We start from the raw sequence: 12,309 nt of genomic DNA, 5'->3' as shown, positions 1-12,309 counted from the left end.
TCTGGGGAGAAATTGGGGCCGAGTGTTACTGCCTTAAAGAATAAAACCTTCTGACAAATGCAAGACATGGTTTATTTACATACACATTTTCAGAAGCATATCTACAGGTGATTCTGGATTACAAGGTAAAGGGAAGGTAAAGGAAAACAGAGTTCATGGATAATCCAATATCCCAGTACAAACAAGTCAACTCTTGATATCCATGGGGGAATTAAGTAGTTTACAAACTAATCATGACTAAGGCCCAGCAAGGAATGGGGATGGGCTTCCTTCTCTCAGCCTTACTCCCCAGCTCTGGCCTCCACACCTCTGGCCTCCACACCGCCCTTCAAACCAGCACAGGTTCTTAGGAACATGGGGGTGGCAGGCCTAACCACCCTGGATCTCAACTGTACTTTAACTGTGGTTAATGTGCAAACGGATTAATCAGCAGCAGAATAATAAAGAGGCAACTATGCTTTGTATGGGTGAACTCTACTCTTGTTAAAAAAAAAAAAAAAACTCACGATAAGTTAATTTTTATTCATTTTTCACCTTTTCTTGCCAAAGCAACTTTAACTGGGCAATGACAAGGCAGTTTTAAATTGGACAGTAAGTCATATATCATTGCTAAATTTAGGAATTCTAAATATTTCAGATTTCTTGCATGCTTTCAGACAAAATCAATACTGCGGACAAACTCCGTTTTGAAATTTATCCATGCAGATCTTGAGACATGATAGACGTCAACTAATAATTTTTTGTCACTTAATTCTAACATAAAGTGTTTAAACGCACTTCTGAAGTAAATGCTTCTCATGAGTCATGCCCCGTGTAACGAGACTCTTCCCTCTTAAAGCCTCTCTTTTGAGGAATTAGCCTTTTCTCTCTCTTCTATGATAAATGAGACATGGGATGAAATAAGTTAATACACCTCTTTCAGAATTTGTTTTCCCATTTCCTCCAAGTTTTTATTTTAATTTAATTTAGTTTTATACAAAATTAAAAAGTCGAAAAAGCTGTATGAGGAATATTCATATACACTCAACCTAGATTCAACAATTAACATTTGGCCATATTTGATTTTCTTCTCTCACTCCATGCATATACTTTTGGCTGAACCATCTGAAAATAAATAGCTGACAAAGATTACTTCACTCCTGAAAACGTCAGCATGCCTACCCCTGGAAGAGAGATATTTCCTGCATAGCTTCAATACTATTACCACTGTTCGGAAAATGAACAGTAATTTCCTAACAGTATAGCTTGTACATTTTCAAATGCCCCCAACTGTCCCTAAAATGTCTTTATGATATTCATATCTTTTTTCCCAAGTCTCCGGTGAATTTATCATGGAGTCATGTGATGTGCTCATTAAACGTGCTCGTTCCATGAGAAATGCCTGTCAGACCACGGATTCTCTGTGGCCATTAAAGAAAGCAGCTTCCTGCTTCTGTAGTTATCAACTTAAGATCTATCTGTAAAGCTTTCAAGGTGTCCTAAGCTCTCCTTTCTTCTGACTGGCCTACAGAGGGTTTGCGGTGTCCACAGAGGTATTTTTGAAATTGGAGCAGGAACAAACTATACAAAAGAACATCAGCTTTACCTCAAACGTTCTCTCTAGCCTTCATTTCTTTTCACGGATCCTTCATTCTGAGTAAATGTTGCCCCGCCATTCTACCTGAGTAAGTAGGTCTCAGCAGTAGCTAACAGGTAATGGTGTGAGAACACTCAGAAGCCTGTTTGTAGCCTTGTAGCATCGCAAGCATTTATATTTTACTTTAAGGTTGATGTGCAGAAATTGAGAGGCTGTGTAACTATGGTGGTAAAAGTGGTAGAGATGGCGGTGCAGGTGATGGTGGCAGTGGAGGTGAGGTCACGGTGATAATGGTGGTGGCGGCCTCCATTTCAGGCCCTTGACCCCCAAACAAGTATATATTCAGAAATATAAACCATAATTAGGGTCAACTGACAATTTGCTACTCCATCACATAATAGCAAAATGTTCAAGGAATCTCCTTTCACTTGCAATTTTGTAAGTTTTGTGGGGTTCCCTCAGAGCACAGAGAATTTCACGTATTTCTACACTTGTAAGTGTTAGCAATATATCCACTAACATCTCATTTCAATTGGGAACATAAAGAGATCACGATCACCCAACTAGGATAATGACCACAGCCAACCAAGCAGAGAGTTCTTCAGAAAATCTCAACCAATACCTGGGCAACACTTTACACCCAAGAACTTAGCTTCATTATTTGACATAAGTGCTTTCTCTGGTGCTAACGCCCATTTAAACCATGGCATGTACCTATAATCATTCTACAAAGGGTGTTTTTTTGACCAAACACTGAAGAGTCACTGCAGTCAGCTCTGTAAGACCTGATTGCTAAGAATGTTCCAGAGAGTATAAAGCATTAAAATATGTATTGTGGGTCCTTGTGAAGTACAACGTACATCTGTGTGTCTGGAAGTCGGCATCTCCAGACAGATGGGAACCCTCAAGGTGTGACGACCCGCAGCTTAACCTCTAACTTGGTGATGATAAGTGTCCGTCACTTATTCATCTGCCCCAATTTACCTTCATTATGTAGTGAATCAATAAGTCCAGCATAATTTCACCATTTACATTGTTTAAATATTACAGGCCACCTTCAAAATTAGTTTTATGGTCCAGTTTCATCCATCACTAGCTCCTGACTGTACACATTTAACATCAGGTATTGTGTGTATCTAGAATAATGACCCATCCTGAGCCCCTAAGCAGCAGGACTCTGTTACTGAGACCTCTCGTAATAAACCAGTATCTATTCAACCACAGTTAACGGAAAGAAGAAATTGCATAAACACCAAATGAACCTAGCAGAGGTTCTAGTAGAAAGCAAAATACTGGCACGCCTTGAGAAGGCCCATCCCAGGCAGCTTTGAAGCTAAGGGACCAAAAACATGACCAATCTAATCTTTAACTTGCTAAAAACAATTTCAGCAAATTCCAACATGCATACATAGTTTGTTGAGCAAAACCTAACCTTCATTTGGATAATGTCAGCAACTTTAGCTACCAATTATTATTACCTCTCTTTTATTTACTTATTTATGCATTTATTTATTTTATTTATTTATTTTTGGCCTCGCTGCACGGCTTGTGGGATCTTAGTTCCCTGGCCAGGGATTGAACCTAGGCCCTCGGCAGTGAGAGTGTGGAGTCCTAACCACTGGACCGCCAGGGAATTCCCTTAACTCTCTTTTTTAAAAACTGCAAGATTTGGCCAAGAAATGAGAAAGGTATCCACGCCTTTCCTAGAACTTTTCTAAGTTCCTCTTTGTGGGATGAGATTGATATGCAGAAGAGAGGGATATTTCGATTTATGGTACAATTGATTTTTTCTTTCACTGGCAGTACAGGAAGACCTACAAATGCAAAACCAAACATGCAGAAACAGAGTTTTTGTCATGCGACAAAGAACGTGATTCCATCGTACAAATGAAAGTTTAACGACGGAAGAAGATCTGACAGAGAACGCATACCTGCTCTTTGGATGGTACCAGGAGTTCTTCGATCGTCACGCTGTCCCGCGCGAAGGAGCTTCTGTTCAAGGTGTAAGACCTATCCGAACTGAAGGAGCGGAGGCTGTTGTTGTTACAGTTAACCATTCAAGAGTGGGAGGTGACGATGAGATGGATAAAAGAACGTTAATGCATGCAACTTTAAGAACAGGCAAGATGGCCAAAAACATCAAGAAAAGTCGTTCTTGAAAAGACATCATCAAAAATAAAATCCCTTATACTTTAGGAAATTTCTTAAGCTCAGACCACCTCATGATCAGGTTTTGTTTAAAATTAGGCGAGTTGGTGTTCCATCTTTGAGAGGGTGAAATGTGTGAAAACTTGGATATTTCACTATGACAGTCAAACCAACATGACTCCGGATGACTGCAGATAATTTGATAACTAGAGAGATTTTTCTCGGTTAAGACCTTCTTTTAGAGTCTCCTCCCTTTCTGGTCCCTATTTGTCTATCTCGCACTACTGAATGGAATTAGGTGCTGTAAATGTATCCGTTAATAAGGCTTTGGGAACTAGATGTGGATTTAACCTATCGAGAGCTCTGGTTTATAGTTGCTTCTCATGGAAAACATGAAGAAGGAAGGAGGGTTATGAATACACCTTACATTATCTTCTTTGCCATCTTTCTGGCCTGGAAAAATTCAAATTCCACGTATGGTTATCTTGTCTTTCCTTACTGTACGCTTTTTTTCTTTGCTTCTTCTCTTCTCCTTTCTAGCCCCTCTCAAATCCTCTACACAGCCTTTGAACTTCCCAGAATGCAGGACTCCTGACGTCCTGAAGTACCACTCACCACCTTGACCTCTAAACTAAATACCAAGAGGGCTTGGGGGATGGGCAAAATGGGTGAAGGTGGTCAAAACGTATAAACTTTCAGTTATAAAATATGACTACTTCACATTTAGTTACTTGCTTATTTTCATTTTCTCAAATCACATTTTATTTTATATGACTTCCAGTTATAAGTCCTGAGGATTTAATGTACAGCATGCTGACCATCGTTTATAATACTGTTTTGTATGTTTGAAAGTTGCTAAGAGAGATTTTTTTTTTTTTGGCCGTGCCACGCAGCATGTGGGATCTTAGTTCCCCGACCAGGGATCGAACCCGTGCCCCCTGCAGTGGAAGTGCGGAGTCTCAACCACTGGACTGCCAGGGAATTCCCGAGGGTAAATCTTAAAAGTTCTCATCATAATAAAAAAAAAAAATGTGTAATTATGCATGGTGATGAATGTTAACTGGACTCATTGTGATGATAGTTTTGCAATATATACGTATATTGAATCATTATGTTATATACCTGAAACTAACATTATGTTATATGTCAATTATATCTCAATTTAAAAAAAAAGAGACCAATAGAGTCAGGGACCCTGGTAACCCTGCATATCTCCAGGCAGGCTGGAATGGCAGCTCATCTGAGCCTTGGCGGACCCCTCGTGATCCTTCAGGAACAAAGAGGATGGAGGCTTGTGAGAAGCTGCTCCGAGGCCATCTTCCACTTGCCTCCCTACCAGGTAGGCTGTCGTGAGGTAGCTTTTCATTGCCTCCCATTCTGAAAGAGGTCTGAGGCTTCCTGCCCTGCCCTCCTTGGAAGAGACCGTTCTGGAATTGGCTCCTTAGCAATGGGGCAGCCCACAGCTAGCATGGTAGACATACAGCCCCTTTGGTTTTGGTATCATCCTTTCTGGTGTGGAGGACATGGGCCACGGGAAGTTAGCCCCGCCTAGGAAGTAATAAACTGTCTGAATTTAAATGTGGCTGCTCGAATCTTTACCAGCAGAATCTGGCAGACTTCGGCCTGGCCGTGCCTTTGTCTGTGCTTGACAGGGGAAAGAGCAAAGGAGAGGTAACTAAGGAATGACTCTGTGCTTGCACAAAATGATTTATTCCCCCACTGCCTATATTAAAGGCATATATGGATATATTTTAGATATACCAAAGAGTATCCAAAAGTGGGGATTTTTATATCAAGATACAGAGGCCCCCAAATGACAGGCATAATTCTAAGTATCTACACAAATGGCTAGGTACATGCTTCTAGGATGAGGGCCTTACTTTCTCCAAAATAACCATCATTCTACAGAGTCATTATTTGGTGTATTCAGCAAATACTAAGTGACTATTATGAGAGGGACACAATATCAGAAAATGGATATAGAAGCAAAAAAAAAAAAGAGCTTTATCCCTGCATAGAGCTTACCCAGTAAGCCATGTGACTCTGACCTCTTGCACCGTTGGGCCTCCAGTGCCCAATCATATATGACCCATCACTCTTTTCTTTTCCTGTTTTTGTTACAAACTTTTGTTACTCCTGTTTCTAGCCCCATCCCTTCTCTCAGATGCAATATAAGCTTCCTAAAAGCAGGAATTCTCTTTCTACTTTCTAACTCAACGCTATCCAACAGAACTTTCTTTTCCACCAGAATGATGGACACGTACTCAGTCTGCACTGTCCAATACACTGAGCACCTGAAGTGCGGCTAGCGTGACGGAAGAACTGCATTTAATTTTATTTAATTTTAATTCATTTTAATTTAAATAATCCTATGTGCCTGGCAGCTAGACCATTAGATAGTGCAACTTCTACGTACTTATAGCAAGACCCCATTTTGCCCCAGTGATGTGATTTGAGAGGCACAGGAAGTTCCACACTGCATCAGATATTCATTTCTTTAAATTTTGGTTCCCACGGCATATGGTAATATTGGTGGTACGTGAGAACAGTTTTATTGTATATGTGCACAAACACAAGTTTTTTTTTAATGATGACACATTCATTTTAACTTTACTTTTTAAACATATCTAAGATGTGTTGTTTTTTTAAAACATCCTCTCTTTCTTTTAACTTACGTAGGAGTGCCAGCGAAAGGACAGAGCCGAGAATTGGGAGCTACCAATGGAAAAGTCTAAAGATGTCCTCATTTTACATAATGTCATTTGACATAATTCCTACTCCTGACCAATTTACATTAGGCAGATGGAGCCGATTAAAGGCATCAAGCTGCACTCTGAATCCTTAATATATTGAAGTATTGATACTTTCAGCTACTAAAATGAGAGATTATTTGCATGGGGGTCTGGAAGGCATTAAATTGTTTTTCACTGAGGTCAACGATATTATTTGCAGCCATCAGTATACCCTAAGCGTTAAACAGAGGAAATATTAGAAAAACACATGCCTCAGATTTCTGAAGTTATACTAAAGTACCTAGCACAACTCAGAACAGCACCCAGCAAACGAACAGCCCTTCCAATCAAGACTTTTCCTTCAAACCCAGTGCAATTTCTCCAGTTATTTCATGCACTATGCAACTTTGTTAAGGGAAATAAATTCCTCACGTATTCAGTCAACTTTGCATAAGTAACATTACTTGTCGTATGTTTAGTTACTTGCTTATTTTCTCAAATCACAAAACTGATTTTCTAAAGCTGAGCAGAGAAATAAAAAAGAAAAAGCACATGGCAACACAGCACAGCACAGCACAATGCTGAAGAAAATAAAGATGAGAAAATGAGTCAAGGAAGGGCAGAGAAACACTGTCAAGGTGCCATATCTTCTTACCTGATCTTGGGACTATTTTTAAGTATTTTTAGAAAAAAACAGAAGAAGTAGAAAGCAAAAAAATCAGACAGGGAAAAAAGAAAAAAAAATGTTATGGTTGAATGAGTTACACATTTAATGTATTCCTTATTAAATGTTACACTCAGAATATTATACTTGGTAATAGTCTAACAGTACTTTAAAAAACATATCGACTTTATAGATTTTTTTAATTTGCCTCTGAGCATAACATCAGTTGCCAATGTAAAAAAATGAGTTACATATAATAGCAACAAATAATAATGGTGCAATCCAAACTAGAAGTATGAAAGCCTCAGAAATGTCTTGTGAAAAATATATAAGAGACAATATACTGGTTTCAACTCTCACTGGAGGTCAGCTGCTACAATTCCCCATATACAAATGATTGAGTCATGAAATGTAGCTTTTATATATTATCTGAGGAAGAGAATCAGCTAGTTATTGGATTACAAAAGCTCTTAAATCTCTAAATAGACTTTTCCCTTGAGGTCCCTTAAGATTCTGCAATATTTTCAGTTCTAACTTGTTATCTGTGATTACCTGAAATAAGACATGTTTTTAAAAACTTATTTTTCCCTTCTTATTAATGACACCTGTTACAATAAGATTTTAAGGCCTTTTATAAATATATATATAAAGCCAAAATTCTAATAAGTTACATGAGGCTCCAAATTCTATGAAACAAAAAAAGATTATCTCAAAGAAAAATCAATTCAGTGTCTCAACTGGCCACATCAACGGACACTGAGAATAAACTCCCAGGTTTACTTTGAGGGAAGTACCATTTACTATTAGACAATGAAACTTTTAACAACAGATCCTTAAACTATAGGAAAATGTCCCCAGGGCGCTAGCTTAGAAGGTTTAATTATTAGCTTAAAATAACTTGACTGTCAGCAAACATGCTGTTAATCCAACCAGGGAAAAGAAGTCCCCAAATTCTGGACAAGGTTCTGTTTCTTTCAACCAGTGTCAGGCTGGAGCCAAAGTTTTCCACATACAAAAGCTGTAGCTTCAGTTTTCAGAGCTGAATTTGCTACCATTCTACCTGTGACTTTTGGCTAAGTCACTGTTTCACTCTTAACATGTCCCTTCTAAACAAACTAATGGCATACTTTTCAAAGAGATACTCAGTTGATAGACAATTCCAATAAACAATACATAATTTTTTCCCAAGAATGCTCTCTTTTAAGTCTCAATCATAAATTGTTCTTTCAGTCACGAAGAGAGAATAGTGAACAATCAACCCAATATTTCTTACTTATTGGAAAAGAGGATCTTTCTTTCACTATGGAACAAAACTTAATTTTAAAACATGTGACCTAGATTGGTTCTCCCCGTTTTGCCAGTGAGCTCTTTTGCTATTATGCTTGAAGCACTACTGCCAGGTGGGGAAAAAAAGAACAAACGATTAACACGTTCCATTGCGTAAAATTAAGGACTGAAAACCACAAAAGAAGACAGCAGAGCATGTGTACATTTCACCAAATTCACATCCTTATCCGAAGAGCAAACTTGGGGATAATGTGAAAAATGAAAATGATTTCGGTTTATGACAAATCATGGTTGTTTTAAATTAACTGTGAGAAAAGAGCAACGATAAAATACCTGGCAGAACGGGCCCCCAGACTAAAGCCCATATAGCCCTCTGCGGGCAGAGAATCATCGCCCAATTCCTTCAGGTCTTGTGGCCCAAGATACTTGTCCGTGTCGCCTGTCATTGCATCTTCACCTGCGGATGCACAAAGCAAGCCCAAATCAGAAGCTTCCCTTTTGAAAATGTGTCTGTTGGGGAGAAAACTGCTCCTCCGGTCATTGGCCTATCACCCATTTTTCTCATGTTCATTTCCCCTCATTCCCCCCCCCCCCGGATAATATTTGAAACTGCCATTAGAAGGAAAAAGTATAGGTAGAGGTTAGTTCATCATTTTAATAGTGAATTTATTGTGACCACCTAGAGGCGTGGGATAGGGAGGGTGGAAGGGAGGGAGATGCAAGAGGGAGGAGATATGGGGATATATGTATATGTATAGCTGATTCACTTTGTTATACAGCAGAAATTAACACACCATTGTAAAGCAATTATACTCCAATAAAGATGTTTAAAAAAAAATAGTGAATTTAAGCAGCAGAAAGAGCTCCTGGCATTAGGTACCAATTTTAAACCGTTTCCGTATCTCCTTCCTCCCTGCCTCAAGCCCCAGCTGACTAGAAAGGTTGATCTCTTCTGTCAGCTGGAGTTTTCCTGGCCCAACCACGATGAGGGCAGCTTGTCTGAATGGACCTGGATTGCAAAATAAGAGGCACCTCTTCATTACTGTTCTGCAAATTATATGTGGGAAGGGAACCGACTTTATTTTAAATGTTCTTCTCACACCCAGGATTTCAATTTGGGGATATGTAAAAAACTAGCAAGTTATTTAATCTGAACTACAACTGCTCAACTGGGGAACCTTGAAACACATCCATTTTGAACTGTTTCGAAATCTATCAAATTAACAACTCAGTCTAGCTGCCCCAGGGCTTGAACCCTGCTTGGAAAGCAGCTCTACCTTCAATAGAGATCAAATGGGGGCTTCAGCAGTTGTAAAGAAGGATGATATAAATTGCTCTTGAACCATCTATACAAAGAGTTAATTGCATAAAATACTTTTACTAGCTACGCACGTATAACATGACCTCACACGGGAATAAACCACATTCCAGGGGTGACAGGGCAGGTTTTCCAGATGCCTTTTGCCCTCTGGGACATTTCCCATCCTTCTCAAAATGCAGCACAGGCTGTGGAAAAGTTCCTTTCACAAACAGGCAAACCCTATCTCCTTTTTATGACTCTTGTTCTACTGGATACAAGCTTGGCTGGCCAAGCAGGATTTCAGAGGAGTACATGCTACGTTTTCTCAAAGGTAAGCGATTTCACCCACTCCAGCTCTATTTTCCCGTCCTTCATTCAGCCCTGTTTATAATTTCCATTCATTTAAACTTGGGAAACCACAAGAGTTCAGCTTTTAAGCTACCAATCAAGTCTAAAAATCCAATATCAACTACCGTTTTCGCAAGTGTAAAAACCAAACAGATCAACTTTCCATAGCTACCCGGCTACCCGGTACCAAGAGATTATTTTAAGTAACTATTTACAGCTGGGCTATTTGCACATTCACTACATAGAAAACAAAAACAGCACACAACAAATACGACTTAAAGAAAGATCTTACTCTGTGGCAAAGCCATTTCCACCAGGCTGGGCTGATCAAATGTTTTCCTGATGTTTCCAGGAATCCCTGAAGCAGTGATTTAGACTCTACCTCCAAATCAGCCCAAACAAACCAATCCCTGGGTTGGATCCACTGTCTTCACCACCTCCTCCAAGTTCCTATCAGCATCTTCGTCTCCTCGCCAGCAACTGAAGAATTACACCTCTTTTCCTGCCCATCAGTGTTCAAAGATTTTCAATATTTCAGATGAAATAAAAAAAAAAAAACAACAAAAAACCAAACCCCAAATCTGGCTACATTTCATTGAGATCAAGATCCTTTTTGATCACTCCGCAGACATCCTTTTAAAACTCCTTCTGATTGGATTAAAAACTCCTCTGGCAAGCCTCTAGCAGCACCGAATGGTGACATAAATGCAAGCCCCTGAGTTATTTGTATGTAAATATGAGGACTGCTCCAGTGTAGGCTTTCGGTAATTTGATACCGATGCCCGGTGCCTAACCGGGTAGCCAACGCAGCCTGAAATCTAGGGAGAGCCGGCGAGCGAGCCGCTGCATTTAATTAGGAGGCGACTCTTCTCCAACCTGTAGGAACAAACGGCCAACCCAGGTAGAGAGGAAAAACAGGAGAAGAAAACAAAGAAGTGGCCCAGGCAGGGAGTGGCAGAGAGCTCCGGGCAAACTTTAACTTTGTTCTCAGCTGGGAACACCAGGAGCCTGGGTTATTTATGGTCCCTGTCAGGTGGAAGGAGGGGGAAAAAAAAGAGAGAGAGGGAGGGAGGCAGGGAGGAAGGGAGGGCGGACCTGCCCTCGGGTTGAGGTTGGGAAACTGTGGGGCAGAGGGAAGCGGCCGTGATCCTCAGAACTCTCCGAGAAGCACTGGAGAGCAAGCGTATCACCGCTGCTTTTGATCCAGAGCCGCCGGAAAGGAGAAGTGAGACAAGCCGGGAAAATGGAGTGCATATTCTGTTTTAACTTCAGCACAAGCTCTTTCAACTCTTTGATCCGATCAAAGCCACTAACTGGTCCTCCCTCCTGGAGGGGGTCCCCTGGAGAGGGGGAGAGGCGGAGGGGCCCGGGTTGGCTGGGGAGGTCTTGGCTGCGAGGGGCTGCAGGCAGTCAAGGAGGCGCTTCTGTCACCGCGCTGTTCCACCGCTTCCCTCTCTCTGGGGCTCCTGGCCTCCCTTCCCAGCTGTTCCACCCTGTTTTTGTTGGCAGTGGAGGGAAAAAGCTAGCCGGACTTCTGCGTCCTCCATCTGGGTACACGGGAGAGGCAATTTCAATTGCTTTTTCTCAGAAGGGCTGGAGCGTCAGGCTAGAAAGGGTCAAGGGTTTTGACATTATCTTGAAGGAAGTGGTCTGCAGCACTTTTGCATATATTGCATCTATCTCTTCAACTGTTACCTAAATATACAGAAATGTGCATCTGTAGAACTGAGGAGGTGGGGTACAGATTTGTGGTTCCTGGATCAATGCATAAATAATGACTCATCTAATATTCAGACGATACGACACCTGGTGCTTTAATTTGATCCGCCCGGCTATAATCAACACTGAAAACACCCAGAAAGAGAAGGGAAGCCATTTATAATGCCTGGTACATATGGAAAAATATTCCCCCCAATAATAATATAAACATAATAAAAAGAATCATTTCCAGCTCCGTAAAGAATGGAAGGGGAAGTCATCGGTAACACGGAGAAAATGTCTGAACGTTAATCTGTTTTCCGCAAGCGCACTTAAAATCCAAACTACTGGGCCTTCCCTGGTGTCCAGTGGTTAAGACTCTGCGCTTCCACTGCAGGGGGCACGGGTTTGATCCCTGGTCGGGGAACTAAGATCCCGCATGCCACATGGTACGGCCAAAAAAAAAAAAAAAAAAAAGAAATCCAAACTACTTAGCAAAGCCTGATTCAATGGTGCTTGCTCTTTCAAGTTTCCTAAAAAGACCTGCAAAGAAAGG

At 40.7% G+C, this 12,309-nt stretch overlaps 1 protein-coding gene across 1 annotated transcript in view; it reads right to left on the bottom strand.

The window, feature by feature from the left end:
* Positions 1-11,046, bottom strand: part of LOC130706857 (ankyrin-3-like) — a gene marked incomplete at its 3' end in the record, with an annotated part of 33,276 nt that extends 22,230 nt beyond the window's left edge. Inside the window, exons 1-3 of the mRNA XM_057539527.1 lie at positions 10,348-11,046; positions 8,741-8,864; positions 3,508-3,595 (exon numbers count right to left, since the gene is read on the bottom strand). Of these exons, the coding sequence (XP_057395510.1) occupies positions 3,508-3,595; positions 8,741-8,864; positions 10,348-10,363 (228 nt within the window). The remainder of the gene's footprint in view (positions 1-3,507; positions 3,596-8,740; positions 8,865-10,347) is intronic.
* Between the last annotated feature and the right edge of the window lie 1,263 nt (positions 11,047-12,309).

The sequence above is a fragment of the Balaenoptera acutorostrata genome, unplaced genomic scaffold (assembly GCF_949987535.1).
Source record: "Balaenoptera acutorostrata unplaced genomic scaffold, mBalAcu1.1 scaffold_1297, whole genome shotgun sequence".
Taxonomy (NCBI): domain Eukaryota; kingdom Metazoa; phylum Chordata; class Mammalia; order Artiodactyla; family Balaenopteridae; genus Balaenoptera; species Balaenoptera acutorostrata.
The sequence above is the reverse complement of the archived record's forward strand: the minus strand, read 5'-3'. Positions and strand labels throughout refer to the sequence as shown.